The sequence below is a fragment of the Antechinus flavipes genome, chromosome 2 (assembly GCF_016432865.1).
Source record: "Antechinus flavipes isolate AdamAnt ecotype Samford, QLD, Australia chromosome 2, AdamAnt_v2, whole genome shotgun sequence".
Taxonomy (NCBI): domain Eukaryota; kingdom Metazoa; phylum Chordata; class Mammalia; order Dasyuromorphia; family Dasyuridae; genus Antechinus; species Antechinus flavipes.
Window position 1 is genome coordinate 330,234,383 of NC_067399.1, and position 27,767 is coordinate 330,262,149.

General features: G+C 37.1%; 1 protein-coding gene across 1 annotated transcript; it reads right to left on the bottom strand.

The window, feature by feature from the left end:
• Positions 1 to 5,873: 5,873 nt before the first annotated feature.
• On the bottom strand, positions 5,874 to 27,767 carry DHRS7 (dehydrogenase/reductase 7). Its single transcript, XM_051977774.1, has 7 exons — positions 27,451 to 27,767; positions 23,787 to 23,939; positions 21,389 to 21,495; positions 19,679 to 19,918; positions 12,696 to 12,818; positions 11,748 to 11,963; positions 5,874 to 6,055 (listed from the first exon to the last, which is right to left on the bottom strand). The coding sequence occupies exons 1-7, from the start codon at positions 27,581 to 27,583 to the stop codon at positions 6,008 to 6,010; spliced, it is 1,020 nt and encodes a 339-aa protein (XP_051833734.1). The 5' UTR covers positions 27,584 to 27,767; the 3' UTR covers positions 5,874 to 6,007.

Genomic DNA, 27,767 nt, shown 5'->3' on the forward strand with positions numbered 1-27,767 from the left:
TGCTCTTGAAGTTCCTTGAAGAGCTAATATGTATTAGCTGATAAATTTTATTTGGGCTGTGGCAATTCTTTGTATCATAACTACTGAATAGGCTGACTCAGATATTATATTTACATCTCCTGGATAATTAAGAGGTAGCATGATTGCATACAATTCATTCTGCTAAGTGGACTGAAAAGTTCTGACTACTTTCTTTAGAGTTAAGTCATGAGAGTATATAGCACAAATGTTCTGTTTGGATGCATCTGTAAAAATAGTTGGTCCTTCAAGAGGAACTTTAGAAACCTTTTCTTCAAAAATCCATTGCCAATTATATAATAGCTAGGTTATCTTTAAAGAAGACCTGTGTATAAAATTTAGAACTGTGGTCAATAAGATTTGCCACTCTGGAATACAGCATACATTAATTTGTGCATTAGTATAAAAGGTGGATATCTTGTCAGGTCTTATCCCAGATAATTGTATTACTTGCTTAATGGTCTTTAATAAGATTCTAGCCATAAGCACTGGGTAAGGAGTAAGGCTTTAGTCTGGTTGCGTTCAGAGGGTCACCCACTCTATCACTGTGTCCTTTGATGAAGGACTGCTGTGGGTGCCTCTTTTGTAGCAAAAACTGATATTTCCAAGGTTTTTTGAGTGACTCTTTCAACCATCATCATTGGATAAAGCCAGTTCAACCTCTTAAAGCTTTTTGAGCTTTTTTTGTAAGCTGGCGTGGGAAGTCTAAAGCAGTGTCTCCCCTTAAAATGTCATATAATGGTTGCAATTGATAGGTAGTCAAGCCTAACACTGGACGCATCCATTGGATATTTCCTATCAATTTTTGAAAGTCAATTAAGATGTTTAGCTTCTCTGTTCTTAAAGAAAGTTTTTGTATTGTAAGCACCTTAGAATACACTTCATATCCTAAATATTGAAAAGGAGCATGTCTTTGAATTTTTTCTGGAGCTATATGCAATTTGTAGTTCCTTAGTGTTTCTATGGTCTTTTGTAGACATGCTTCTAACATTTGTTCCTCAGGTGCACATCCCAATATATCATCCATGTAATGTAATAACATTACTTTTGGAAATGCTTTTCTTACTGGAGTAGGAGCAGCAGCAACGTAAATTTGACATACAGTAGGGCTATTTTTCATTCCCTGTGGCAAAACTGTCCATTTATACCTTTTATAAGGCTCAGCTAAATTAATGCTGGGCACTGAAAAAGCAAATCTTTTCATATCTTCTATTTAGATGGATAGAATAGAAACAATCCTTAATGTCTCTAACCCAAAGAGGCCATTCCCTAGGCAACTGAGTAGAGATGGAAGTCCAGGCTGAAGAGTTCCCATAGTTTCCATCTGTTCATTTACTTTTCTCAAATCAGTCAACATCCTCCATTTTCCAGATTTTTTTTTTTTTTTTATAGCAAATATAGGGGAATTCCAAGGACTCAGAGAAGGTTGTAAATGTCCTTGGTCAAGTTGCTCCTGTACTATATTTAATAAGGCCTGAAATTTTTCATTTGTTAAGGGCCACTATTCCACCCACACTGGTGTATCAGTTTTCCATTGAATGGGAACAGGTGAGAGTGCTGGCAGGCTTTCAACAGTAGCCCTGCCTAAAAAGCCAAAGTACTCAATTGTAATCCTAACTGTTGTAAGATGTCTCTTCCCCATAGATTGATGGGGATTTTTTTTCTACTGCAAAAGGAGTTAAAAACTCCTGTTTCACCTTCAAAGATCCATCTCATAGGGGTAGCACTAAGTTCAGCTGCTATTGATCCTCCTGTACCAGACATATGGGTGTTTGCTGTATCTTTGGCCAATGATTGGGCCAACTGACACTCCTAATGATGTATGATTTGCACCTATGTCTACTAACCCTTTCAGTAGGATGCCATTTACATAGATAGTGAGCATAGGATGGTCAGCTGTAACTGCTGCAGTCTAGAATATTCCTGGATTCTGTTGCTTGGAGTCAGCAACTATCACCAGATTGCCTATCAGGAATGTGTATCAGTAAACCTGAGGTACTACTTCTCCTGGGTGTTAGCTCACATATTGCCTACATATATTACATTCTCCAGTTTCCCAAATCAGCGTATGGATAGACACTGTTTTGTGTCTCTCAAACTCTCAGGACACTCTCATGAGGTGAAATGATCAAACCTACTCTGTGTGGAGGCAAAGGATTTATAGGCTAGAAAGGGACAGATTTCACCTCTCCAGAGTATATCTCAGTAGTCCCAGCTGCATACAACTCTATTCTCCCTAATTGCAATCCCTTCCTCCATCAGGTTGCTTCTGGTCTGATTGATCATGTTGGAGTACTGAATTTTTAAAAACTTTCTGGTATAACAACAACTGCCATGATGCCCCAAGTGATTTTTGCCTGTGGCCCTGGAATTCAGCCCTGCCTTTTGTAATGAGGACATAGGGGTGGGCAAAACTGCCATAGGGGTGGGCAAAACTGCCGCATGGGTGGTGCTGATGATGTCATTGCCTCTCCCACTACTCCGCCTCCTCCTGTCCATGAAGGTGAAGTTGAGGGAGGATGATCAGGAGATGGGGAATACTCTCCACTGTAGGCAGAATTGAAATGGAGCTTTGAATGTGAAAAGCATCACACCCCTTCTCATCATCAAGGTATTTAACATACTTAATTCCTTTTCTGACCACCTCACCATGGTACTTAAGGTATGTAGCCTGGCCCAACTGACTATTCCCTCCAGCTGCATTGTCAGTACCATCGTCCTCCTGCTTTTTATCCTTACACTTCCTTGTCTGGCCATCCACATTAAAATCTTTCCTTGTTTTAAAGCTTGTGGGATACCTTAAAGCCAATTTTATTATATTGTTTATAAGGAATGTTTCCTCAGGAATTGAATCAGGACCCATAGCTTTGTACTTACTTCTTTTCCCATCCAAATGGCTATGCCCTGCAGATTTCCTAGAGCAGTAACAAGCAATCAGTAAAATACTAAAAAAGACTTCCTTAACTATGTTCCACATGCTATAACTCTGACACCACAGCCACCAACCCTTTGCTTGTTTCTCTCCTGATACTTCCTTATTTGGCGCTGAGTTAAAAGCTTTCTTAGTTTTCCATCTTGTGGGATTCCTTAAAACCAATTTTAACTCATTGTATTCAGTTAGTTTTCCTACTAACTTCCATCTCTCTGGCTCTAATCTTGCTCCCTTTAAGAGCCAAGGAAACTTGTCCTTCTGAGCACCTGAGAACTCATTGATCAGCTTCTGAGTCACTAACAAACTTTGCTTCTCTGTTAACTTAACTACACATGCTTCTTATTTCCCTGGGAAGGGAGGCTTATTTCTTACTATCCTCCTCATTTCAACTAAAAACAAAAGTGACTTGTTTAGCCCTTACCAATTCTTACTGCTTGCTTATTTTTATACTTATCCCTATTTTCAGGTCACAGGGACTTGTCTACTGAATTCTACTGTTCGCATCAGTCAAGCTGATTTGTGCCCTTCTTTGCAAGGCCCTGTGTTTCTAGAGCCACACATTGGGCGCCAAAATGTATTGTGCTTTAGAGCCCCTATGCGGGGGTGCCAAAATAGACCGTTCGAACTAGCTCTCTGGAGGACCTTAGGACCAGCCCTTGGTCTTAGTGGAGGAGTGAAGGAGGCAGAAGACTCACAAGGATAGTCAAAGATAGAGTCCATTTATTTCAAGTCCTCTCAGCCCTTAAATACTTTAGTAGGATTTCATCACTATAGCACACTGAGCATGTGCCAACAGTAGAACCACATATTACCACATTACCACAGTGAATAGGTTAGTGCAGAGAGTTGTGGAATGTCTTCTGGTCCACATAGGTCCAACATGAAAGAATTCACAAACCCGAAAAGTTAGACTGGCAAAAAGGAGTTTATTGGTACTGAGAATTCAGCTTTTGCTAGGATGCTGACTTCTTAATTTAAAATTCAATTTTAAAAATTGATCACTATGTTCTAATAAGATTTTTTCTGCACATTATTTGGTCACATCCAGTTATTTTTCCTAATTCCATCTTCTTTTCTTTTAGAATAACCACAAAATTGTAAATAAAATGATCTACTATTGGAGCAATCAATTCATCTGGTATTAATAATTTTACTGGGATAGCAGCACTATTTGATGCTCCTCATTTTATGCGCAAAATTGCTCTTATGTACATTTTTACATTTTCTGTTCACATAATATATAATTATAAACATTAAATAAAACACAGGATAGGTATGAGGATATATTGTTTCCTTGTTACTCTAACATTTTACAAACAAGTTTGTATTCTAAACTTGTTTTATTTTTCTTGGTGCTACCTCTCTTCTTGGCAATGATGTGGAATAAATATATTCAATAGAAAAACAAACATACAACCATCTTGGCATGTGTATATTTAAATTATTAATCCTCTAAAGCCAGTTATTTATTCAGTTGTGTCTAACGCTTTGTGACGCCATTTGGGGTTTTCTTGGTCAAGATACTGGAATAGATTGCTATTTTTTTTTTCTCCTGTTCATTTTGCAGATAAGGAAACTGAGAAAAACATGGTGAAATGATTTGTCCAGGTTGACAGCTAATAAGTATCTAAAGCCAGATTTGAATTTGGGAAGATGAATATTCCTGACTCCTGGCCTGGTCTTCTATCCATATCCCTAATTTGGTTTAATAGCATTTGCCATGCATGTTCTATTGAACTACTTGAGGTCCTGGAGCATATTTTAATAAATTTTTATATCTCCTATAACAGTGGAAAGAACCTTGGCCAGTCCATGTATATGCTGAATGAATCAATATAAGCAATCAGTTCACTTTCTTCCAACTTAAATTTTAAGCACATATATTAAAGTATTTGTAGCTGTTTTGAATATTAATTTTATTAATGTTTTTCTATTATTTCCTATCTTTTTGCCCCTATTCCTTCCCAGAAAACCATCTTTTCTAACAAGGAATTTCTTAAAAGACAAAGAGAAAATAAATTCAAAACTAATCAACACACCAACAAAATCTGACATTATATAAAATGTTATATACCCACTCTTCCCCCATCTCTGTAAAGGAACAGGGAGAGATAACATCTATCTTCTTTGGGGCTAAGTTATTTCTTCATACTTTTGCAGTAGTCTGATTTGACTTTCATTATTGCAATCATTTTTATCTTATTTCTTACCTCTTTTAATTCTTTACATTCATGATGGGATTCTGATAATTGTCTTCACCCCAAAACCCACAGAAATCCTCAATCACTTGCTGACAGGTACAGACCCAGGTTTATAAGATCTATAATTTAATGATCCATCAAGTCTAGAAATACCACAGAAATCAGCCAAAAAGAAAGAAACCTCATCAGGATGTATGTAGACCAGGACTTTAAACCACAAAATTTAATTAATCTTTCCCCTGACATGGCACTTATGCACTCTCCTTCTTTATTGTCCTTTTGGTGCACTTATGATGAAGTCAGGCTAATCATAATATCATTATCATAAATCAATATCCCGTCCAATTGGGTTTTTTGGTATGCATTCTAGGTAACCATATACACAGTTCCATCGAGGCTTTAGGACTTCCCCATGTTAGAAAATTCCTCCTGTAACCTCAAAAATCTATATATCTTGTGATGTAGATTCCACAAATAAATATCTTTGTCTTGCTTTGTTGCGCAGTGGACACCTGCTATCTCCTAAAAGGAGCACAGCCCAACCTGAGTGCATAATTTTCAATTAATAAATCCCTTTACTTGATCCATTATTTCTTGTAGCATAGTATATTCCATTATATCCAAGTACCATAATGTGTTTTTCTATTTCTCAACTGATGGGAATTCTCTTGGTTTCCAGGATAGAAGTGTTTGGGATTTCTTTAACTCAAGAATATGAAACATAATGTTTAAGATCTTTATTTTAGTATTTATGACAAAGATTTTATTTTACAAATCAAGTTAGAGAAATATAAACTAAATAATTTCATTTTCCCATCTCTTCAATTATACTGGGCAGAAAAATGCTGGTATTCTCTCAGTTAGATTTTTTCTTCAATGGTCTGAAATAAGAGGAATCAGCATCCTGTAACAAAGAGATAGTTATGTTAATTAAAAGTAATCATTCCATATTGTTCTTACTTCGGTCAATGATGGAGATTTTTTAGGATAATCTTATAATTTCTATATTGTGTTTAGGGTCAAATTCTGCTTTACTGCTATCACTGGAATGTTTGGAAGAGAAATATTAGTTGGATCTTACAAATAAAGCCTTGTAAATATTTCATTAAGTTAAAGTCTATCACCCTGCCAAAAAAAAAATAGAAAGGAGCTTTTTTATGAAATAAAACTTTTGGAGTATTGAAGTGATGTTTGTTTTGAACTGTGTGGTATGATAAGACCTTGAGGGGCAGCTAGCTGGCGCAGTGGATAGAGTACCAGCCCTGAGGTCAGGAGGACCTGAGTTCAAATCTGATATCAGATACTTAATACTCCTTGCTGTGTGACCCTGGGCAAGTCACTTGACTCCAATTGCCTGGGGGGGGGGGGGAAGAGGAGGAGGGAAGATAAGACCTTGAATTTTTCTTGTAACAGTAGTTACTTACCAAAAAAGAAATCTGCTCTGGGGCCCAAGACAAAGATAACAGGGGTCAGTATTATATTCATCCTTGCATGATGTCTATAAGCTGTTTCTCTAGGCTTTTCCTTCCTGTTCATGGGACAGGAACCTCAAAGAATTTTGCAACCTGACACAAAATATTTTTTTACTTTTATGAACTTCACTAAAAGATTATGCTCAGTTAAGATTCTTGGGGAAAATGAATAAAGACTCAAATTAGAATGATAAGCACACACTCAAAATCTCATTAAACAAAATATTAATCTCACTATGGTTTGTTGTAAAATTGTAATATAACGTCAGCTATGTTATTGTATTAAGAATAGCAAATTGGCACCAATTCATCCCCTTTTAAAAACTGTTTTTCTGCATTTCTGGATTAGGGTATTATCTTACCCTAGTAAATTATAAAGGTAATGTTTACTCATTCATTGGGTATATATATTTGACAAAAAATTATGTATAGATTAGTTTATAATTTGTTTCATTTCAAAATTAATTTTGATGATTGAAAAAAACCAGGAACAAATAAATTCCCAACAGAGAGAATTTATAGATTAGCAGAAACACTAAATTCACAATGTAGACTGTGTTTTTGCCTCTCCTCTCCCATCCAAGATAAATATTCATGAGAACACTATATATAGAAAGGATAGTCTCTTCCAATCTGAAGGGTTGGAACTCAAGGGACACAACATTTAAAGCAATACTTTTTTAGTCTTTACTTTGTTCTTGCTATAGGCTATGTTAACAGACTCTTGTCAATTCATTTATTAAGTACCTACTATGTGCTAGGAACACTGCTAAGTTCTGAGAATACAAAAAAAAAAAAAAAAGAGATAAAAAAATTCCTCTATCTCAAAGAGCTCACAATTTAGTATGTCCTTCACTATCATAGTCATCCTTCTTTAGAAGCCCTCTAACTTATTAATGTTATTCCTATAATGGAGTGCCCAGAAGTGAACACAATAAAGTTGTTTTATCTTTCAATCAAACTTTAAGACATTATTAAATCTCTTCTCTATAGATTTCACCCAGTGACTTGTCTTCTCCTCTTCCCCTTAAAATCCCTCTCTCTCCCTGCTATCCTCTAGTCTCTAACAATGAGATAACCCCCAAAGCTAATGCCTGTACATCTGATCCTCTCCCCTCCCCTTTTCTCCAATAAACTGAATTCTAAATCATCTCCTTTCCTCAATCTCTTACTTTCCTGATACACACACACACACACACACACACACACACACACACACACACACATATGGCTGAACCTCTTCTTTCACTAGAAAGTCTTTATTAGACTTCAATACTAGCACAAGCTTTTGTTTTTCTATCTCTTCTCCTCTGATTTAGCCAAAATCCTAGAAAAAGCTTAATATTGCTTCTACTTCCTCTCCTCTCTCTTAGCTCTATTTCCTCTCCTCTTACTAACTTCTTGACCTTTGATAATCTAGATTCTGACCACATCACTTAATTGAAACTACTTTCTCTACTTACCAATGATTTCTTTTTATCCTCTAAAACATTTTTAAATTCTGGACTTAAATACCTCATACAGCATAATATAAAAAGAGAATTCTATATGAGGTGATTAATCTTCATTTAAGATCACTTGCTTAAAAAAAAAAAAAAAAAAAAAGAATATAATAATAATTTCTAATGGCCAAACGTGACAACCTCCCACTGAAATGGGTTGTGGTCCCATTAAGAAATTGCATTTGTGATTCCTTTCAGATTGATCTGTGATTTCTTTCAAATTCCCTCCTGGCTGATGCATTATCAGTTCAGGAAGCCAGGACCTTTGATTCACAAATCCTGGTCAAAAGCAACCCTCTGGATTCCAATAGGAGATCCAGCCTTGTCCCAGCCCCCATCAGATCTGAGCCAACTTGGGACTCCATCCACGGGCCCCCTTTAGCTAAATCTCTCATTATAAAAAGAGCTAACTGAAATCCTCTCCTTGCAGAGGTTCCAAACATGCCAGCTATACCATGTGTGGCACACTAAGGAGCCTCTGTCCATTGGACTATTCTTTTCTAGTGCCATCTTATCTTTACCTTCACCTAGCTTTAACCTTACTTCCAATCCCCCTAATAAACCTCTTTTATCAATCTAGGTTTTTGGGTCTGTAAATTCCTTTATAGAGAACCTCTGCACCACCAGAAGGGAGTCCCCAAACTCCCAACCCTGTGCCGAATCCCAAGGGAGTGCAGGGGAACCAAACCTACCCTGAACCCCAAACCTGCCACTAGACCTCATTTAACTCTCTGACTACCAGAAACCCCAATTTCATTTGGGTTCCCCAAATCTAAACTTCATCACCACATGTCCTCATTCTTCTTGACCTCTGGAGTTTTTTATGTTGCTGAGGATGCTCTCCTCTGTGGGACTTCATGACCTTATTCTTTCCTGGATCTCCATCCATGTGAATGATCACTATTTCTCTGTCTCCTTTGTTGGCTTCACATGCCTATCACAGTCCGTCTCCATGAAAGTATCTGTCCCTGTTCTTCTATTCTTTCTTACCTAGTAACTTTACCAGTTCTCATGGGTTTTAATTATCATTTCTATGCATAGGACTCAGATTTTCATATCCAAACTTAATATCTCTCCTGATCTCCAGTCTTACATCACCTCTTGGACACTTCAAGCTGAACCATCTCAAATCTTCAAAAATTGTTTAAACTCAACACACTGAAAATAAACTCATTGTCTCTTCATTAAGAGCAGCTAGATGCTTTCCCACCATCTCCCAATTTCTCTTGGGTTTCATCTTCCTATGAGCATGTTTGTTCTCTTTTTTCAGTGCAAAGATCGCTGGCAGAACAAACAGAGACAAATGATAGAAGAAAAACAGTATTTTTTTTTCATTTGTTTTCATTTTCCCCATCCTTCAAGCAGTAATGTCATCTCTTCTTTGGTGGCTCTCTTTCCCCCAATGTAATTTTAAAAAACAATCTTTATTCCCACTCTCTTAGCTTCCCAAAACCCCACTTTTATTGTTCTCAGATTATTCTCGCCAGCATCAGCTCATTCAGGAAACTTTTCAATCCTAAGAATACTTTTAAAGGAAAAGTATCACATTTTTTATTCTTTACACCATCTGTCCTTTCTTTCTTTTTTGAATGTATCTTTTAAAAAATATCAATTGGTTGATATGTTTGTTTTCTGGACAACCACAATAGTTGCTTTAGACAACTTCCTAGTTTCCTCCTCCTTGGAATTGTTTCTCTTTATATCTTCAGAATAAAGGCTTCCCACTCCTCCTATCCTGACTTTATTTGGGACAATAAAAACTAATGTTGTTTTAGTTTAATTGTTTTAGCTAAGTCAAAATCTTTATGATCCTACATGTTTTTTGTGTGTGTTTTTTTTTTTGGGGGGGGGGGGACGGGTTTGCATGCATTTATAGGAAGAATTTGCTATTTCCTTCTCTAGCTCATTTTACAGATGAGGAATTGAGGGTTAAGTGACTTGCTTAGAGTCAGTGTCTGAGGACAGATTTGAATTCAGGAAGTTGAGTCTTCAAACTCAAGTTTTTCTCAATTCAGAGGCCAGTGCTCTTTAGACATTGCCCCTCAATCAGTTATTCTTATTTCCAGTACAATGCTCATAATTTCCTTAGGTATAGTTAGTAAACTCTCCCTTTATCTCCTATAAAACCAGGCTAAAGAATAGCTAGTTCCCAGTTGTAGAGGGCCAGGAAATAAGAGTCTATTTCAGATTTTGAAAATAACATACATTGCGTCACCAATTCCCTTTCCAATAAACATTGGCAGAAACATGCTTGTTTAAAACATTGGTAAAGATTCCTGAGACTGAAGCAAAATGAAAACGTGATCATGTAATAGATCAAAAACATATCTTTGAACTTAGAACTGGAAAAAGCAGTTCCCAGTGGAGCTGAAAGACATTTGGGAGAAATGTATTTCAGGACATTGGTATGATAATTTTGCTATGATGCTATCATAACTATTTACAATTATGTCCCAGTGGCCAAAATCCCAGCCTAATCATTTGCATTTCAGTGAGTATATATACACATATTTGATTCTTTGATCAATAAATTTGAAAACTGCATAAGCCAATCTTTCCCCTGGCCCTCTGTTCATTGCACACCCTTTATCACTACTGGAGCTGGAGTTCAACATCCAGTAATCTTTGTACAACTTGTTTGGCATCCCTGGCCTAACAGACCAGCTATAAGATGTTTTTGCTATTAAACATAGAATTAGCTTTCTTTAAGCATTTATGAATTATGATCCTATATTCTTTTATCATAATTCGTTCTTTAAACAATGATATGTAACCTTTTAAAAAGCAGCATAGGTAACAGCAATATTTTGTGATGATCAACTCTGATTGATAGAATTAGCTCTTTTCAGCAATACAATGATCCAAGACAATTCCAAAAGATTCATAATAGAAAATGCTATTCACATCCAGAGAAAAAACTATGGAGTCTACATATAGATTGAAGTATACAATTTTCACTTTTTTTTTCTTTCTTTCTTTTTTTTTCTGATTCTTCTTTCAAAACATGACTAATGTGGGAATATGTTTAATATGATTACACATGTTTAATCTATATCAGACTGATGACAATCAGACCTTTCTTGGGAAAGAAGGAGGAAGGAAAAATGGAAGTTAAAAATTAAAATAAAAGCAGCATAGGACTTTTTAATGTCAGATACAAAGCCCTTCCATATCAGTTCCTTTATGTCTGTGATCTCCCTGTTAGAATATCCCTAGCATTTAGCACAGTTAACAAATGTTTTTTCACTTGTTCATTAAAGGAACCAATTAATATTAGGCAGAAAATGACTATATAACCAATGTTGTATTAATTTAAATAAATATATGTGAATGCATATATATAAGTATATGGAGCACACACATACATATACATATGTATGCATTATGAGTATACACTATTTGATGGAAACCTATGATTTCACAACTGTTGGGAATTTCCAACAAAGAAATCTGTTTTACTAATGTAACTAGTCTTAGAGAATTGCCTGAAAGGTTAAATTAATGTTCAGATCACCAGGTTAATCTCAGGAGACAGACAGCTATGGGAATAATAAAACTTGTGAACCAACAAATTCTTTATGTTGTTCTGCAAAACTATAGGAAAAAATACACAAGACCATACCAGTCCACTCTTAAAATTGTCAATTCTTCTGCGTCCCAACTTGTCTATTAACAACAAGGCCCAGGTTGGGGCATATTGACCAATGTAGCAAAATGACAAATATGGCTGCTCAGCAATCCAGGCTTCTTTTAGATCATTGGCCATAGAAACCAGCATTAACCGAACACAGCGACTAGTTGCCATCTTATAGTCTTGTTTTCCTGGGTTCTCTATTTTCTGGAAAAATGAAAAAATTGCAGTGTTGTAAAAAGTCGTCCAAGATTGTTTATTTATTAGGTTCTATATATTGAACATAGGCTTATTTATTTTCTCAATCATATATAATCAATTATTTTTAAAATGTTTCTACAAGACAAACACATTTAAATATAGACTTTATGTGCTCATCTTCAACAGAACATTAAAAATAACTAATATTTGGGAATAATTAAGTTTCATTTTCTGAGGAAACACTAGCTTAACTTAAACAAGTCAAAGGAATTTCTTGTAACTTAACAGATGTCTACTTCTGATACTTTTTTTGATGTCCATAAGTTAAATTGCCATAAATTAAGAAACTTGGACTTCACCTCACCATAAATAGTACATTGGTATGAATATAGGCTGCCCTTAGATGAGGAGGGTTGAGAAAGCAAGAAAAAAGTTCATAGAAACAAGTTTTCTTTGATTTATTTTACAAATTGAGCTCAGGGCTAATTATTTGATTCATTTACATTAATGGATGAGGAGATTTCAGATTATACCTCCTGATTTCCTTAGAACTCAGGATGAGCTAAAGAGATGAATCAAAAACAGTTAAAGAAATGGCATCCTTAATTCAGGTTCCATTGACAATACTGGTTTGTGATACATCAAAAGTATATCTAATCTATTAGCACTTCTAATCTACATATCTTAATGATATATATTACTTATCATTCACATTTTTCCAAATGCAAAAATTTTTACCTTTGAGACTTCTTCAGTAAAGGCATTTTGTACAATGTTTGATTGGACAGGTCCAGGACAAATGATCATAACTGTTATCTCTGGATACGTAGTAAGTTCACTTCGGAGGCTATTAAAAAACCCCTAACAGACCACCCCCAAAAGAAATTTTTGTTATTATACACAGATAAAAGCTTTCTTTAATCATTTATGAATTATGATCTCATCATAGTTCTTTTACTATAATCTATTATTTAGACAATGATAGGTAATTAAGTTTCACCTTTAAAAAAAAGCATAGGAATTTTTTATGTTAGACCTTGGGGCATTTGGTTCTACTTGTGAACAAATGCAGGAATTCCTTCAAAAACATAAGCCTCAAAATGGACATTTTCAGGAACAAATAGCTCATGACTCTCATGAGATGGCCCATTCCATTTTCATTCAGCTCGTAACTTAAGAAAGAAATTTTACCCATTGATCCTAATACTTGTTTCTGGAAATTAGCAGAATAAGTCTAATTTCTTTTCATATAACAAATCTTATCAAAGTGCTTATCAAGCACTTGAAAATCATACATATTAATTAATTAATAGTACCTAATGTTAGGCATTGGGGATACAAACACAAAAATGAAACAGTGGCTCCCCTAAAAGCATATTCAATCAATAATAGTAGAGGGAAACAACACCTACATATACAAGTACATGCAAAATAGATGTAAGAAAAGGGAGTAGATAAAGAAGGCATTAATTCTGGGGGTGGGGGTTTTCATATAGAAATTAGTGCTTTAAATCTTCAACAGAAGCACTTATATTTGATTTAAGAGATAATAGGGAGCCACTATGGTTGTTAAGGAGAAGAATGGTCAGACCTGTGCTTTAGGAAAATTATTTTGATGGCTTTGTGGAGAATGGTTTGGATATGTTGGCTTAGTGACAATGAATAATAAAGGATAATGCCAAGTTTGTAAGCCAGGGAGAATGGAAGAATAGTGGTGCCCTCAAGAGAAATGGGGAATCCTGGAAGAGGGGTGGGTTTGAAAAGATCCAATATCCAATTTCTGTGCAAATTTTGATATGTTACAGTAGAAAATATCCAATATGTCATTTGTGGCACAGGACTAGAATTTAGGAGATTACATCAGATAGCTTGGAATCTGAGACTCTCCTTCATGGAAACAATCACTAAACCTGAAAGAATAAAAAAAAAAAAAAAAAAACTGATTGTATCCTTTTCTAGACTGTTTGTTCTCCAAGCTAAACATTTCTAGTTCCTTCAAATTATTCTCCTGTGACTTAGAGGTGATTCTCCCATACTTCCCTTCCTCATTTAACAAATGATACTTAGCTTCAGCAAATGTTTCATCCAATTAAAAAAAAAAAAAAGGAAAAGGAAAAATGGGGATGGGGGGAGGAGTGAAATATCTCACTGGAAAAAAAACTGACCTGGAAAATAGATCCAGGAGAGATTACTTTTAAATTACTGGTCTACCTGAAAGTCATGACAAAAAAAAAAAAAAAATTAAATTTAAAAAATCATCAAGGAAAACTGTCCTGACATTCTAGAACAAGAGGGTGAAATAGAAATTGCAAGAATCCACCTCTGAAAGAAATTATGTAACAATCTCCAGAATTGATGCTGTCACCTCAATTCTGATACTTTACCACCCTTCTGTATGAAGAAAATATCTAAAAGTAGTGAAATTACTCAAAAATATGAATAAAAACAACTGCTAAATGTATTCCGTATCATAACTAGCACACTGCAGAACACTTAGCTAGCTGAATATTCATCTCCTGTGCATAACTTTGCACATTCAAGTATCCCACGCCTGTAATGTCCTCACTACTTATTATTTACTTCAATTCATCTACTGCCTCCTAAATGAGGTCTTCCTTAATCCCTAAAGCTACTGGTATCTCCCTGCTCCTACTGAAAAGATCTTATGTTTATTTTGTATATTCTTATATGTGTGTGCACGTGAAAGACATGATATCTTCTACCTAGATTGTAAGCTGGTAGAGGGCAGGCACTATTTATTTTTTGTCTGTATACCCTCAGGGTCTAGTCTAGTTCCCAGCACATAACAGGCACTATGGGGTCCCGATTGGTGAAAGTCATGCCAGGGTGAAAGCTATTACAAGGACACAGTGTTCTGCAAATAATTTTGTGTGTGGAGTAACTTATTCAAACGGATAACTAAATGGCTTTCAGTGTTTGGACATCTAATCACCTGCACTGGCCTGGTGCCTGGGATCTGTTTTTAGGAATCAAGGCCTGTCTAGCAGTAAGTCAAAATAATTCAAAACATTAGCCAAAATGCATTAATGTATGCATAAGATTTATATAGTTCCTCTTCCCTTTGTTTGACTCTATAATTACCCTGGGGCTTTTTCCGGGTCTTAGTGACCACTTAATAGTCTGACTGCTGCCTCAGGTAGCAGGGCTGGGATATCATCATCTGGCAGCCCTTATGCAGGTAACTTAAATGATTATTAAACCTTTTATGCAATCATAGAAAAAAAGTCTTCTAGCCTCTTTCTTTAGTATCAATTTTGACCCTTGGTTGGAGGGAGGCTCAGAGTTCCTTTGGTTGGGGAACTCCAGACTCACAATTAGCTTTACCCTTTCGTTGGGGATGCCCTTTGTTGGGAGGGGTGGGTGGGAGTTCCCATGGGAGGGGATTCCTGACTACAGGCATTTAACAGAAGAAGCTTGTTATTGATGTTAAATATTAAATTGGCTTTCTACAGCATGATCATGGATGTCATGGACTAAATACTGTCTGGGAGGCAAAGTGTACTCTCTAAAAAGAATCCTGCCTGAAGAAGGGACCTAGAAACTCTTTAAAACTCCTTAAGGAGAAATTTTCCTTGAACCCTGTGTCTGTGGACCCTGCCCCACAGAGGAAACAAGATAAATAACTTCATTCTGTTCTCTAGGTGGGATTGGTTCAATCCTGAGCTAAAGAATTCACCCTATTGAATTAAAGAGACTCATTCAATTTTATTAAAATTCCAGCTATAGTTGAAACTCAGATTGTAGATAAAAAGAGCCAACTTGAAACAACTCCTGGCAGAAGAGCTAAAATGCCACAGAAACTCTCTTTCTTCCTAGCATAGCAAACCTCTGCCCATTGGGATGATATTCTCTTTCAGCGCTACCCTCTCTTTATCCTCACCTATTTCCCTAACGAGACTTTATGCCTCTCTGTCAGGATTTCTCTATTAGAAACTTTACTTAGACTGACTTCCCAATGCCTATTATAAACCTCTTTTATCAATCTAAGTTTTTGGATCTGTAAATTCCTTTACAGAGAATCTCTGTGCCACCATAAGGGGGTTCCCCAAAACTCCCTACCCTTTTGCCAAATCCCAAGGTGTGCAGGGGAGCCAAACCTCTCCATTTGGTTCCCTGAACCCGAACCTGCCACTAGACCTCATCATTTAACTTCCTGACCACCAGAAACCCTAATCTCATTTTGGTTCCCTAAATCTAGACCTCATCATCTAGTTCCCTGACAGAAGGGAACCCCAAAACCTAAACCTAATCATACCTTCTTGGTTAACTTTATATGAGCGTAATCATTATTAAGTGAACGAGTAATCCCTTTTAATTTAGCCAGCCTATGCCTTCACGAAGCTAGGTGGCATAGTGGATATATGGAAATGGAGTTAGGAAGACCCATTTTCCTAAATTCAAATCTGGTCTTAGATACTTGGATATTTAATCTTGAGTGAGTCACTTAATCCTATTTGCCTTGGTTTCCTCATCTACTAAATAATCTAAAGAAGGAAATGGCAAATCATCCAAGTATCTCTGCCAAGAGATACTCAAATGGAGTTATGAAGAGTCAAAAAGGACTGAAAAATGACTAAACAACAACCACCATGTAAGTCTTTACCAGTTAGGACCGGGACAGATCTGCATCCAGAAAAAGATCTAAGGAGACTGAATGTAAATCAACTCATCCTATGTTCACTCCTTTTTTCTGGGTTTTTTTTTTTTTTCCCTCTTTCCCATGGTTTTTCCCTTTTGCTCTGATTTTTCTCTTCCAACATGATTCATAAAGCAATGTGTATTAAAAATAAATAAACTTACTACAATAAAAAAATAACCAGGACAGAGCCCCTGGTTCCCAAGGCTTAGATTCAGAATGGTGACAAGATGGAATACACATTTAATATATTAATTCTGTACAAATGTAGATATGGGCTGAGACATATACTTTCTCTTTTCTGAATAGCTATGCCCCCACATCCCTCCCACAAGTTTAAGGTGCAATTACTCACGTGAGACTCTCTTGCCACACTCTTCTCTTTACAATGATACCTCAGTCCCAATCCCTATTTACTTTCACACTGTCTTCTGCCCCTGCAAGCTATCTGCTCCTGATGCCATTATAGTTAGCTAGTTACATCTCTTGATCTTTCCCAGCTACTCAAACCAAAGGTTCAAGTTTACAGATAAGTCATTAAAATGTGTTTTTGGTTGGCTAAAAGCATCATCTGTGCATGGGAGCACCCTCTCCTTCCTAAAAAGTCACTTTAAATTTCATATATAGATTTTGAGGACAAATAGGCAAAGATGACCATGCCAGATTGAGTAAATTGACAGTGATATCTACAGGAAGATTTACCACTATTTACAACTCTATAATTAGACCTTTCTTTACCTATTGCTCCATCAGGAACCTCTCTTATAGATGATGAATTACTCTGGTCATCTGAATTGCTAAAGTTGTCTAACTAAACACTGTGCTTTCACTTTATCATCATAATATTCACTCCTCAAGTCCCAGAAATGACTTTTAGTCCCAGCAATATAATGCAATTGTTCTCTTGAAGGTTACCAGTGACTGTTCACTTACTTTTCTGTCTCAATATTCCCGGATCACTGAGCAACCTCTCTTTAATTCTTCTTTCTTAGTTTTCATGACATTACTATCACCTGGTTCTTTCCCTATTTGTCTCACCTCTCTTTGTTCTTGTTCTCCTTCACTCTTGTTCTCCATCACTGTCCTTATCTAGCTCCAGTCCCTAAGTGCTCAGTCTTCATCTCATTTTTTTTTAGCATCCTCTCCATAGGTGACTGCATCTACTCCCATGGTTTCTTCACTCACCATCTTTATGGAAATGACTACCAAGTCTATATAATCATCTCTTCTTTTAGTTTCAGTGCTGTATCTCCTTGGTTACCTTTACTCAAACTCAATATGTCCAAAAATAAACTTGTCATTTCCTCTGACTCTTATCTCATTTTACCTATTTAATCTGTTAATTGCACCACCATCCTCCCAATCACAAAACTTCAGGGTCACCTTTGACTCTTCCCTCTGCCAAAATCAACAACCAGCTCACACATCACCTTCCCCAATGCTGAGACTTGTTGAAGACTTTAGCTTAAAAAGGTCAAGGTCTCCCATTGCATCCAGGGCCACTGGACCCAGATGGCTCTGGAGGGAAAACTGAGCTAGAAGGCCTTGCACAGTCTCCCTCCCTTAAATCCAACCAACTTGCATGTCCTGGCATCAGTTCCCTGATGACATGGTCCTCTTCAATAACTGAAAACAAACAACAACCTTTCCTCCAGCTAAAGAGATATACAACACTTCTTCTATCTCTAACTCATCTTTTATCTCCAAACTTTTGTATAGACAGTCTCTCATTCCTGGAATGCACTCACACCATATCTCTTCCTCTCAGAATTCCTTTACTCAAAGCCCAGCTCAATTATCATCTGCCACATGAAGAATTTCCCGATCCTTCCAATAACTAATGCTTCCTCACCACCCCAAAATTATCTTGTATTTATTTTGCACATCAACTCTTATCAGGGTGTGCTGCAGTAGCAGACTTAGATCTTGGAAGGCAGCAACCATTTGGTTTGACACACAGAAGATAATATATTCCTGATGGATTTATTTTTCTCATTCAATTGTATTGGAGAGTTCTATCTGGATCTTCTTAGGAAGGGATATTAGGAATCAGATTGATTGAATGACTAGAGATATAGCTAAGCAGAGCGGTATTTGAGTTTGGATCCAGCCTTAGACCCTTCCTAGCTGGGTGATCCTGGGCATTTATTTCACTTAACCACTCTCTGCTTCAGTTTTCTCATCTGTAATATGGGGATGTAATCTGTAATAACACCTATTTCCCAGAGTTGTGATGAGGATAATATGAGATAAATTTCCCTCTGTACCATATGTCCTATTTGTCCTGATAAAATGTAAGCTCTTTGAGGATAGAGATCATATTTTTTGTTAAGTGATGATAGCTCTTATTGATTAATTGATTGATTGACTGATTGATCTTCCTACTTCAATTTTGTAAGAGAATTTTTTCTGTATCTCTCCTTAGAATCAAAGCGTCCAGAGCTGGAAGAGGCAATGGAGATGATCTAATTGAATTCCTTCATTATCCAGATTTGAAATTCAGGCCCAGAGAAATGATATAATCTGTTCATAGATTTGTCCTCATTACCCACTTCCAGATCCAGAATCTATTTCATGGAAAGGGCTTGTTGCAACTTTCATTCTATCTTCCAGTATATTTATTTGTATATTTATTATATCTGTGATATTTTACTATAAACCCATTGAGGATAATAATCAGTGTTTTTTTTATTTTTATATCTTCAGTATCTAACCAAGACCATGCTCATTTTAAGTATCTAACGAACTGCTGTTGAATTCAATGGAAATGTCACTTATATCCACCTCAAAACTGCTTGCCTGTTCTTCAAAGCAGTGACACCTTGGGTTAATAACCTATTATTTTAAAATACACACACACACATACACACATACATACATACACACATATATAAATGTCACTCCTACAATTAGTCATTTTATAATAACACTACTTACAGTTAAGGAACTATCTTTTCCAAATCACCAATTTGGACATGTTTCACTGGCCAGCAGGGAGTGCACAGTATACTGGAGACAGTTCTAAATATGGAATATTACCTAAACTCAGTAAAATCCAACTTACGTGAAGTGCATGTTTGCTAGCAGAATATCCTGAAGCAAGAGGGGCTGCTGTAATGCCCATTACACTGGACACTGTAACAATCTTTCCTTGCTTTCTCTCAATCATGTGAGGCAAAACACATTTCGTTAAGGAGATTGTGCCCAGAAAGTTAATTTCCATTATCTCTTTATAAACATCCAGGTTTGTTTCCACAAACAAAGAACGCTGACTCCTTCCACCATTGTTTACCAGAATGTCAATCTTGGGTAAAAAAAAAAAAGAAAAAAAAAAGGTAAAAATTTAAGAAGACAAAGTGAATATATTATTAATTGGAATGATTTTTCACTGGAAGATTACTATACTGAAATAGTAAGTATTAAAGTTCTAGTCAAGACAACAATAACAACAACAACCAAAAAAAAAAAAAAAACAAAAAACAGTCAACAACTCAAACAGAAAGGCAAAATAATTATTCCAGACATAGTCTGGATAACGGGATGGCAAATTAGATAGAGTCCTGTATCTGAAAGGAGGGAAGACTTGAGTTCAAATCTGCAATCCTGGACACAGTGTCTCTCAGAATCATTTTCCTCATCTGTAAAATTGGAATTTTAACAGCAGCAGCAATTTTCAAGATGATTGTAAGGATAAAATGAGATTATATTTAGGGAAACATATAAATACTAGCTATTAACAGTATTTTGAAATCCTTCTGAATTAAAGATCCACTGTTCTAAAATGGACAAAGGGTAATGAATAAATGAACTAATTTTAATTTTTCATAGAAATCATTTAACTGTTCTGCATGTATTACAACTACCTTCTATAAAGAAAAAATACCATGGCAAGAATGAACCAACTCTTACCTTAGACGCAATTCTATTTACAATTAAAAATTTCTGCTAACATAAACCACTTCTAGGATAGTGCCCCATCTATCTCTTAATACCCCTTATCATGAATTTTTTGCCTGGGACTCTTAATCATTTTGATTTAAGTAAAAAAAAAAAAGTCCAACTATTTATTTTTCAATCAAACCACTAGAAAACACAATGTAATCTTGAAACACTGAACAGGAAGATTATGTTAACTGCATTTATTAAGAAGTTGGTATAAAGAGAACAAGATCTTTTCCAATACAATGCCTGGTTCTAACTTGTTGCTCAAAGTTGATAACTGAATAATTGGCACTATTTGTCTGTACTCTGGGGGAGAAGAAAGCTCTTCATTTTAACCTGCCTTTGTCCCTAGAGGTTTAAATTTGTCTCCCTATCTTTTCCTGTTGTAAGAGGATCCTCTCAACAGATTGTTTCTATTGAAGAGAACAAAGTCAACAAAACCAGGGTCAGGTATTATATCTTTTTTTGTTTTGGGGAAAACTAACTTTCTCCCATTCCCATTAAGCAAGAATCTTAGACTCGTAATCATTTTTAAACACATTTTTAAAATTTGAATTTCAAATTTTACCCACCCCTCCCCGAGATGATAAGCAATCCAATACAGGTTATACATGTGCACTCATGTAAAACATTTTCATATTAGTCATTTTATTCAAAAAGACTTGAATTTAAACAAAAGAATAAAAGAAAAAAAGAAAAAATAAATGAAAGTAAAAAACAGTATGCTTCCATCTGCATTCAGACAATATCCATTTTTTGTCTGGAGGCAGATAGCAGTTACAAATACTTTGTATTTTTTTTAAAGACAGTGCCAACTCAAAATACAACTTACTTGACCAAACTTTTGGAGAACTGTTTTTGTTGCTGCTTCATGAGAACTTCTGTCAGTTAAGTCAAGGGGTAAAACAAGTATGTCCTTTTCTTTCAAGTTGCTAATCTCTAAATGAAGAGGTTGAAACATGGACATGACTACCAGGTCGCTGCTCCATCACATTCCCATTATCATTAACAGCTCCCACCTAAGAAAGTGCACTATGGTAGAGTTCCATCAGTTTCTCAGATAGGTATCAAATATGTACAACTTGGTATACTAGAGCAATCACTTTCTTAGGAAGCATCTTGATTGTATTAGCCAAAAAAAACAAACAAACAAAAAAAAAAAAAAACAAAAAAAACAAGACTATTCCATTTCTATGGGCAGAAGTTCAGTAGCAGGAACAGAAAGGATCACATTGAAATCCAATGTCTTAAAGTCTGCAGACAGATGAAATCAGATTTAAGGCAAACCCTCAGGAAGTCCGAAAGGACCATATGTGTTTCCTATTGGCTCTAAAGTTTTGTGTTTAAAATTGGAAAGATGTTACAATCACTTGTTCAGGGAATGTACTTTGTAGAGGTGTTTGTTAAGAAATATGACCAAATAAAATGTAGCAATGTGCTTGTTTCAAATAGATATTGCTTAAGATCAGGATCTTTTTCTATAATCTGTTCTTAATCTACATTTCATCCAGAAGAAAACAATAGCACCTTGCCAGTGTAAATAAAAAATATAACTGGAGAGTTCTGAAAGAGCCTGACAGACTCAATAGGAATCTAAATATAAGGTTAAGTGCTAGGTGATCTTAACTTCTTATGGACTCATCATTTCTGATTTGGCTTCATTCACTGTTTAGACCTGAAAGAAGTACAAAAAAAGCTAGAAAAACATTGAAGTTTTCACAGTGGCCAGCAAGGGTGGTGAATTAAGCCAGATAAGAATCGGCAATAAAAGGGCCTTTTGACCTTCCTCAACAAGGATGAGCACATTAATCAAATGAGTTGAAGAAGGAATTTCAGGAGGACTGATTTAATAAAATAGGGTTCTTCTGTTCTATCACCAACACAAGACTATTTTAGTAGATGAAAAAAAACCTTTTCTAACAAAAAATAGAAAATGCTCAGTTTGGGGCTTGAATTTCTAATAATAAATATTAGCTTGAATACTTGAAACTGCTTCCAAATGACATAGCAAAAGCAAAAGAATTGAGCTGATTGCCATATTTATGACACCATCTTAAGTGTTATTAGCTTTATTTTTATTGTTGTTGTTACTATTATTATTACCTACCCCTCCGCTACCCCTTTATTTTGCAGGAGTTCTAGAAGGGGCTAGTGGCTAAGAAAGAACAAAGAGAATGGAATGAGAGTTCTAAAGAAAGAGGAATGAGTTATAACTGGGAATAGGGAAAGGGGAGGATTCATGAAAGACTTCATACTAAATATAACCCAGGCACGGCAAGCAAAACTAATTCAGCAGGAACACAGAACATTGATGCATTCTATAGTGTCGGATTTGTCACCAAATTATGGTAGACACCAAAAGTTGGGATCATCATGTGAATTCACAATGGCCATTCTTTTTGGCAAAAGATAGATTTATTTAGGGAAGAGGTTACAAACAACATGAAGGAATACAAGAGACATCAGGAATGGTAAATATGAAATAGAATTGGAAGAGCATATAAAGACAAGTTCCTCAGTGAACTCACAATTACCTGGTAGAAAAAGAGTACCCTATGAGGTTGGAGCATTTCCTTAGCTGGGAGACTAAATCCTGAAAGGGACTGAGCACCCTGAGAGAGTTAGTTAGCTGTAAGGAGGAAAAGTGGGGTTGGAAAGCATAGTGGAGTTAGGGGAGATATCATGTGGCATGGGAGAAAGGAAAAGACACCACAATTATAATACCAATTTAAGTGGGCTAAGTTCCAAAAAGATTTAGCAAAGAACCAAGGGCAAGAAGACAAATTTATAGGAAAAGTTAGAGAAACCAGAGCTTCATATTACTTGTTTTCTAATTTTATGATTTACTGGTAGGTTTGAGGGGTTGTTTATTCACTATTGCCTGAGGAACTTGGTTATCACTGACCAATAGATTGCAACTAAATTATTATATTCTTAAGGCCAAGAGACTTTAAAATCATTGACAGACAGTTAGAACAATAGTACTTTAAGGTCAAGGGACCTTGGGATATTTCCCACAGAAGTTGTACCCCATTAATACACCTATGTGGGTGAAGGCTGGGGATGGGATAGGGTAAAAAGGTAGACATTTAGGCCCAAGCATTCAAATCAGGGACAAGGAAACTCCCACCTTGAAAAAATTTTACTATATTCTCATAACTGTAAAGTTAAGACTTTACTAAAGAAGATTTTTTAAAATATAAATTAAGCATATTCACAATTTTACTTACCAAGACATTTGTTTTTTACCCTTTCTAGTTCATTTGCTTTTCTTGATGATAATACAAGGGATGCTCCCAATTTAGACAACTGGTAGACAAGCTCCTCACCAATTCCACTTGAGGCTCCTGTCACCCAAACCACCATATTAGACAACTCCCATTCTGTTCAAAAGAAAATGGGACGGGGGAAGGGGGAACATTTCAATTATTCTAACATGTAAATAAATAACAAAAATCTTATTCCTCCCCCCCCAAAAAATAACTTTAACATAAAACACAAGGATACTATCCACAAAAAAAAAAAAATGAAAATAAAGTCTTCAGAAAAATCTTAAGATTATTATTGATGATCTCTGAGAGAATAGTTTCAGTGGAGTGATGAGGTTGGAAGCCAGAATGAATACAAAAACTTGAGAAAGTAACTTAGAAGAGAGGAGAGAAGTGAAGACAATGATTATGGATAGCTTTTTCTAGTTTAGCTGTAGAAATAAGACAGCTATAGGATGATAACATAAAGGTATGGTAAAGTCAAATGAAGGTTTTGTCTAAAATGAGATCTAGGCATACTTATATGCAAAGGAAATAAGTCAATTGAAAGAGATTGAAGATACACAAAAGAGCCAAATAGTAAGATTTAGCTCCCAGAAGAGATGGATGGGGATGTGATTCATGGCACAAGTAGAGGGTCTGGCTTTAGCAAGAAGAAGGATCATATCTTTGTCAGTGACTAGAGCAAAAGAAGAGAAAATTGGAGGATGAAAGTAAGGGAATTTAAGGTGTAGGATGAGAATGGAAAGGATGACTTCTATTTTCCTGATAAGCTAGGAAACAGGATCCTTTGCTGAGAGGTGATGGGGGTGAATTCTGAAACTATCCCTCTTGACTTTGGGGAGGAAGCAATGAGGATGAAATCTGAAACTCTGTCCCCTTTGATCTGTAAAAGAAGGGAGGTAAGCAGAAAAGTCTGGGAAAGGATATGTTCCCAGACAAAGTTAAGTAGCTTCATTCATTTGGAGATCTTGGTCAAGTAACCCTCCATGGATCTTTTGGGGGTAGTCTGATCTTCTTCAGGAAATTCCAGGCTCTGGGAAAAATCCTTCAAAAGATCTGGGCCTGTTATTCCTATTGAGTGACTTGAAACTCCAAAATAAATATCTAGGCCTGAGGATATTGACTCTCTTTTCAGCTGGAACCAAGCCTCAGACTTCTTATAAAAAGACTATTTTGAACTCCAAATCTCTGCAGAAGTCCTATGCTTTACCAAGGGACCTCTCTTCTTGGCACAGCTGCCTGCCAGGACTCCTGCCTGCTATGAAGATATCCTCTTCTCAATGATAACCTTTTGTTATTTCTCTACTAGGTCCTCTTGCCACTGAGGAGTCTTGTCTTCCTAGCAAAGCCGACTTCTCAGTGCCAATAAACTTCTCTTTTGCCATTCAGACTTTTCAGGTTTGTAAATTCTTTCACGATGGACCTGCACACCAAGGGCATTCCCACCCCAATTCTTACCACTCTCTGCCCTGCCACTACCCACATCAGAGGGACTAGGGAAGAGGTATAAAAAGAAGCTTAAAAGAGAAATGGTTTTTTTTTTTAATTAAGTTTTTTGTTAAAGTTTAGAATAACTGATGTAGGGAGTATGGTAGTCCATTAAGGAAAATAAAAAGACTGCTATGTAGCAGTAATTAATTAAGATTAGAAAACAAACTTGTAGTCCAGTATGCATCATTGTGTAGCTCATTCCCATAGCATTCAGCAGCACAAATGTATATCAGTGGAGAAGGGGATGATGGAGCTAACAGAGTGTAGTTCTATTAAAGCATGAGCTGTACAGAACATGGAGGCAAGGAAAATAATGATGGACATCACATAGCTAAACTGGTTAACTACAGAATCATTGCCAGTAGTTTGCTCCAACTAAAGTAGTGGGGAATGATGATACACATTCTGAAGAGTTCCTGGAACAAATAATTAGTCTGGAGGAAATTTAAGTGGGAGCCAAGATCCTAACAGCAAGAAGTCAGGGGTGCTAAACTCTGGTCCTGGGCAGATTTCTGAAGGTGAAAGCTCTGGTATCAGTGGGGTAGGGACTCAAGAGAGGACATTACCCTTCATGGGAGCTCTGTGGTAATAAAGAAGTGAAGGGTTTGTGGCCATGAGTCAGAGCAGGGCAGCAACATATTTCAGGGCTTTGAAGGGGGAACTAGGCCTCTAAATCCATCATGCTAACTCTCCAGGGCAGCTGCTGCACTCCCATCCTAGTCCCTCCCAGGGGACTGTTCACTTAATTATTTCCCACCTCCTGATGCCAGGCAAGGACTTGCACCTGACACTTCAAAGAAAGCTAGAGATTTACCCTCAATACTCCATATTTAGTCTGAACAAGGCAAAATACCAGTGAGCCTTATCACTTGCCTCAATCTAAGGGCAATGTCTCTGTTGATATTTTTTCTGCCCTAAGGAGTTCAGAATGTTGCTATGAAAATCAAATGTAATACATGATGCAAAGTGCTAAATAAACACAAACTAGGAGAAGTGAACTGTTAGTTCAGTAAGACAAAAACAAGGATTTATTCTCTCCCAAGAGACCAACTCACTTACTCCTCTGACACCTAAGACAAAGTGCAGCACAGAACAAGTGAAAATCCTAATCATATTGATACATGACTACATCACAGGAAGAAGTTCATATTTTTATCTCTATTCTGTTTATCTAATGCTCCAAAACTTACACAAAACATAAGAAAGGTAAAGTTATAAGTGTAGTAACTTAAGGGGCTTAGAAAAGCTTTAAAAAATACTCAACTATACGAGGTCCCCAAAAATTCTGCCTTCACTATTAAAATTCAAAGACCTCTGGGAAAGATCCCCAGTTTTCTCCAACTTACTCGTGGGTATGGGGGGGGGGAGCAAGGATTTAGGGGTCAGAGATCCTTTGGTTCAAATCTCACATATTGTCTGTGGGATTTGGGGCAACTAAATCTATGATCCTCATCAGGTAAATAAGTAGTTTTTTACATAACTTTAATAAATGCTACAGAAACTGGCAAAAAAAAAATAGCCTTTGTGTGCACTTTGCAAAGAGCATTCTTGCATAACAACGTATGAAACAGCACCTTGCAAATTCTCTAGGGCTAGGGCAAGACTTACTAAGCATAAACAGCTAAAGCCTCATCTTTCTCAATTGCGGTGTGAAGTAAGTGGGTAATTCCTTGAATTTGCTGAAGCTTTCTGATGCCAGTTAGGCTAGTCCCTGAGGGAAACAAGAAGGGGATGGGGAGCAGGAAGAACTTGGGAAGGGGCCATCCTGGTTCGCAACGTCAAAGTAGAAACTCTCCCCGCCACCCAAAGCGTGGGGATTCTGGAGACGCCAGCCCTTCCGTTTTTGCAGTTGTGCACCAAGACGAGGCAGTCAGGCCTACCCACTAGCCCTGCCCGCGCGTCCCTGCCCAGCCTCTAACCCGAGCTCCCACAAAGTCCGATTTCTTGAGGGCGGGGCTTCGGGGAGCACGGCCGGCCCGGCTCCGGGCCCTCCTCCAGCTCCGAGGAGGCATGTTTTCAGCCAGCCCCAGAGGCGGAGGCGAGCTCGTCGCCCACCCCGTGGGGAAGCTAGCGGCCGCTAACGCCACCGAAGTCTCAGGCGGCAGTCCCCGGCCCCGGGCAAGGTCCTCACCTGGCCGACGCCCCTGCCACTCCGCCCACATCAGAGTCAGGTCGCCGTCTGCCCGCACGAAACGGACCAACTGCACCCCCAGGTAAACGAGCACACAGGCCAGCAGCAGGGACAAGAAGAGATCCCAGCTCATGCTCGCCGCGTCCTGCCCGGATCCCAAAGAAAACGCAATCGCAGGAAGCCCTCTTCTCCTGGGCAGCTGCCTTCCTCTTTCCGGAGTTCTTGCCTTACCAGCCCGGCTCGGCACAGGCGCTGCTGGCAGAGCGGAGCGGCCCTGCGACCATCCTCGCCGGGGCAGGACTCTGGCTATAAAGGTT

What these genes read in the sequence shown, in the direction of transcription:
- DHRS7 (XM_051977774.1), bottom strand. Translation starts at nt 27,583, where the DNA reads ATGAGCTGGGATCTCTTCTTGTCCCTGCTGCTGGCCTGTGTGCTCGTT. An exon ending in GGTAAAAAACAAATGTCTTG is followed by an intron (nt 21,496 to 23,786) that starts GTAAGTAAAATT and finishes CTCTTCATTTAG; the next exon opens with AGATTAGCAACTTGAAAGAA. An exon ending in CTAGCAAACATGCACTTCAC is followed by an intron (nt 12,819 to 19,678) that starts GTAAGTTGGATT and finishes GTGGTCTGTTAG; the next exon opens with GGGTTTTTTAATAGCCTCCG.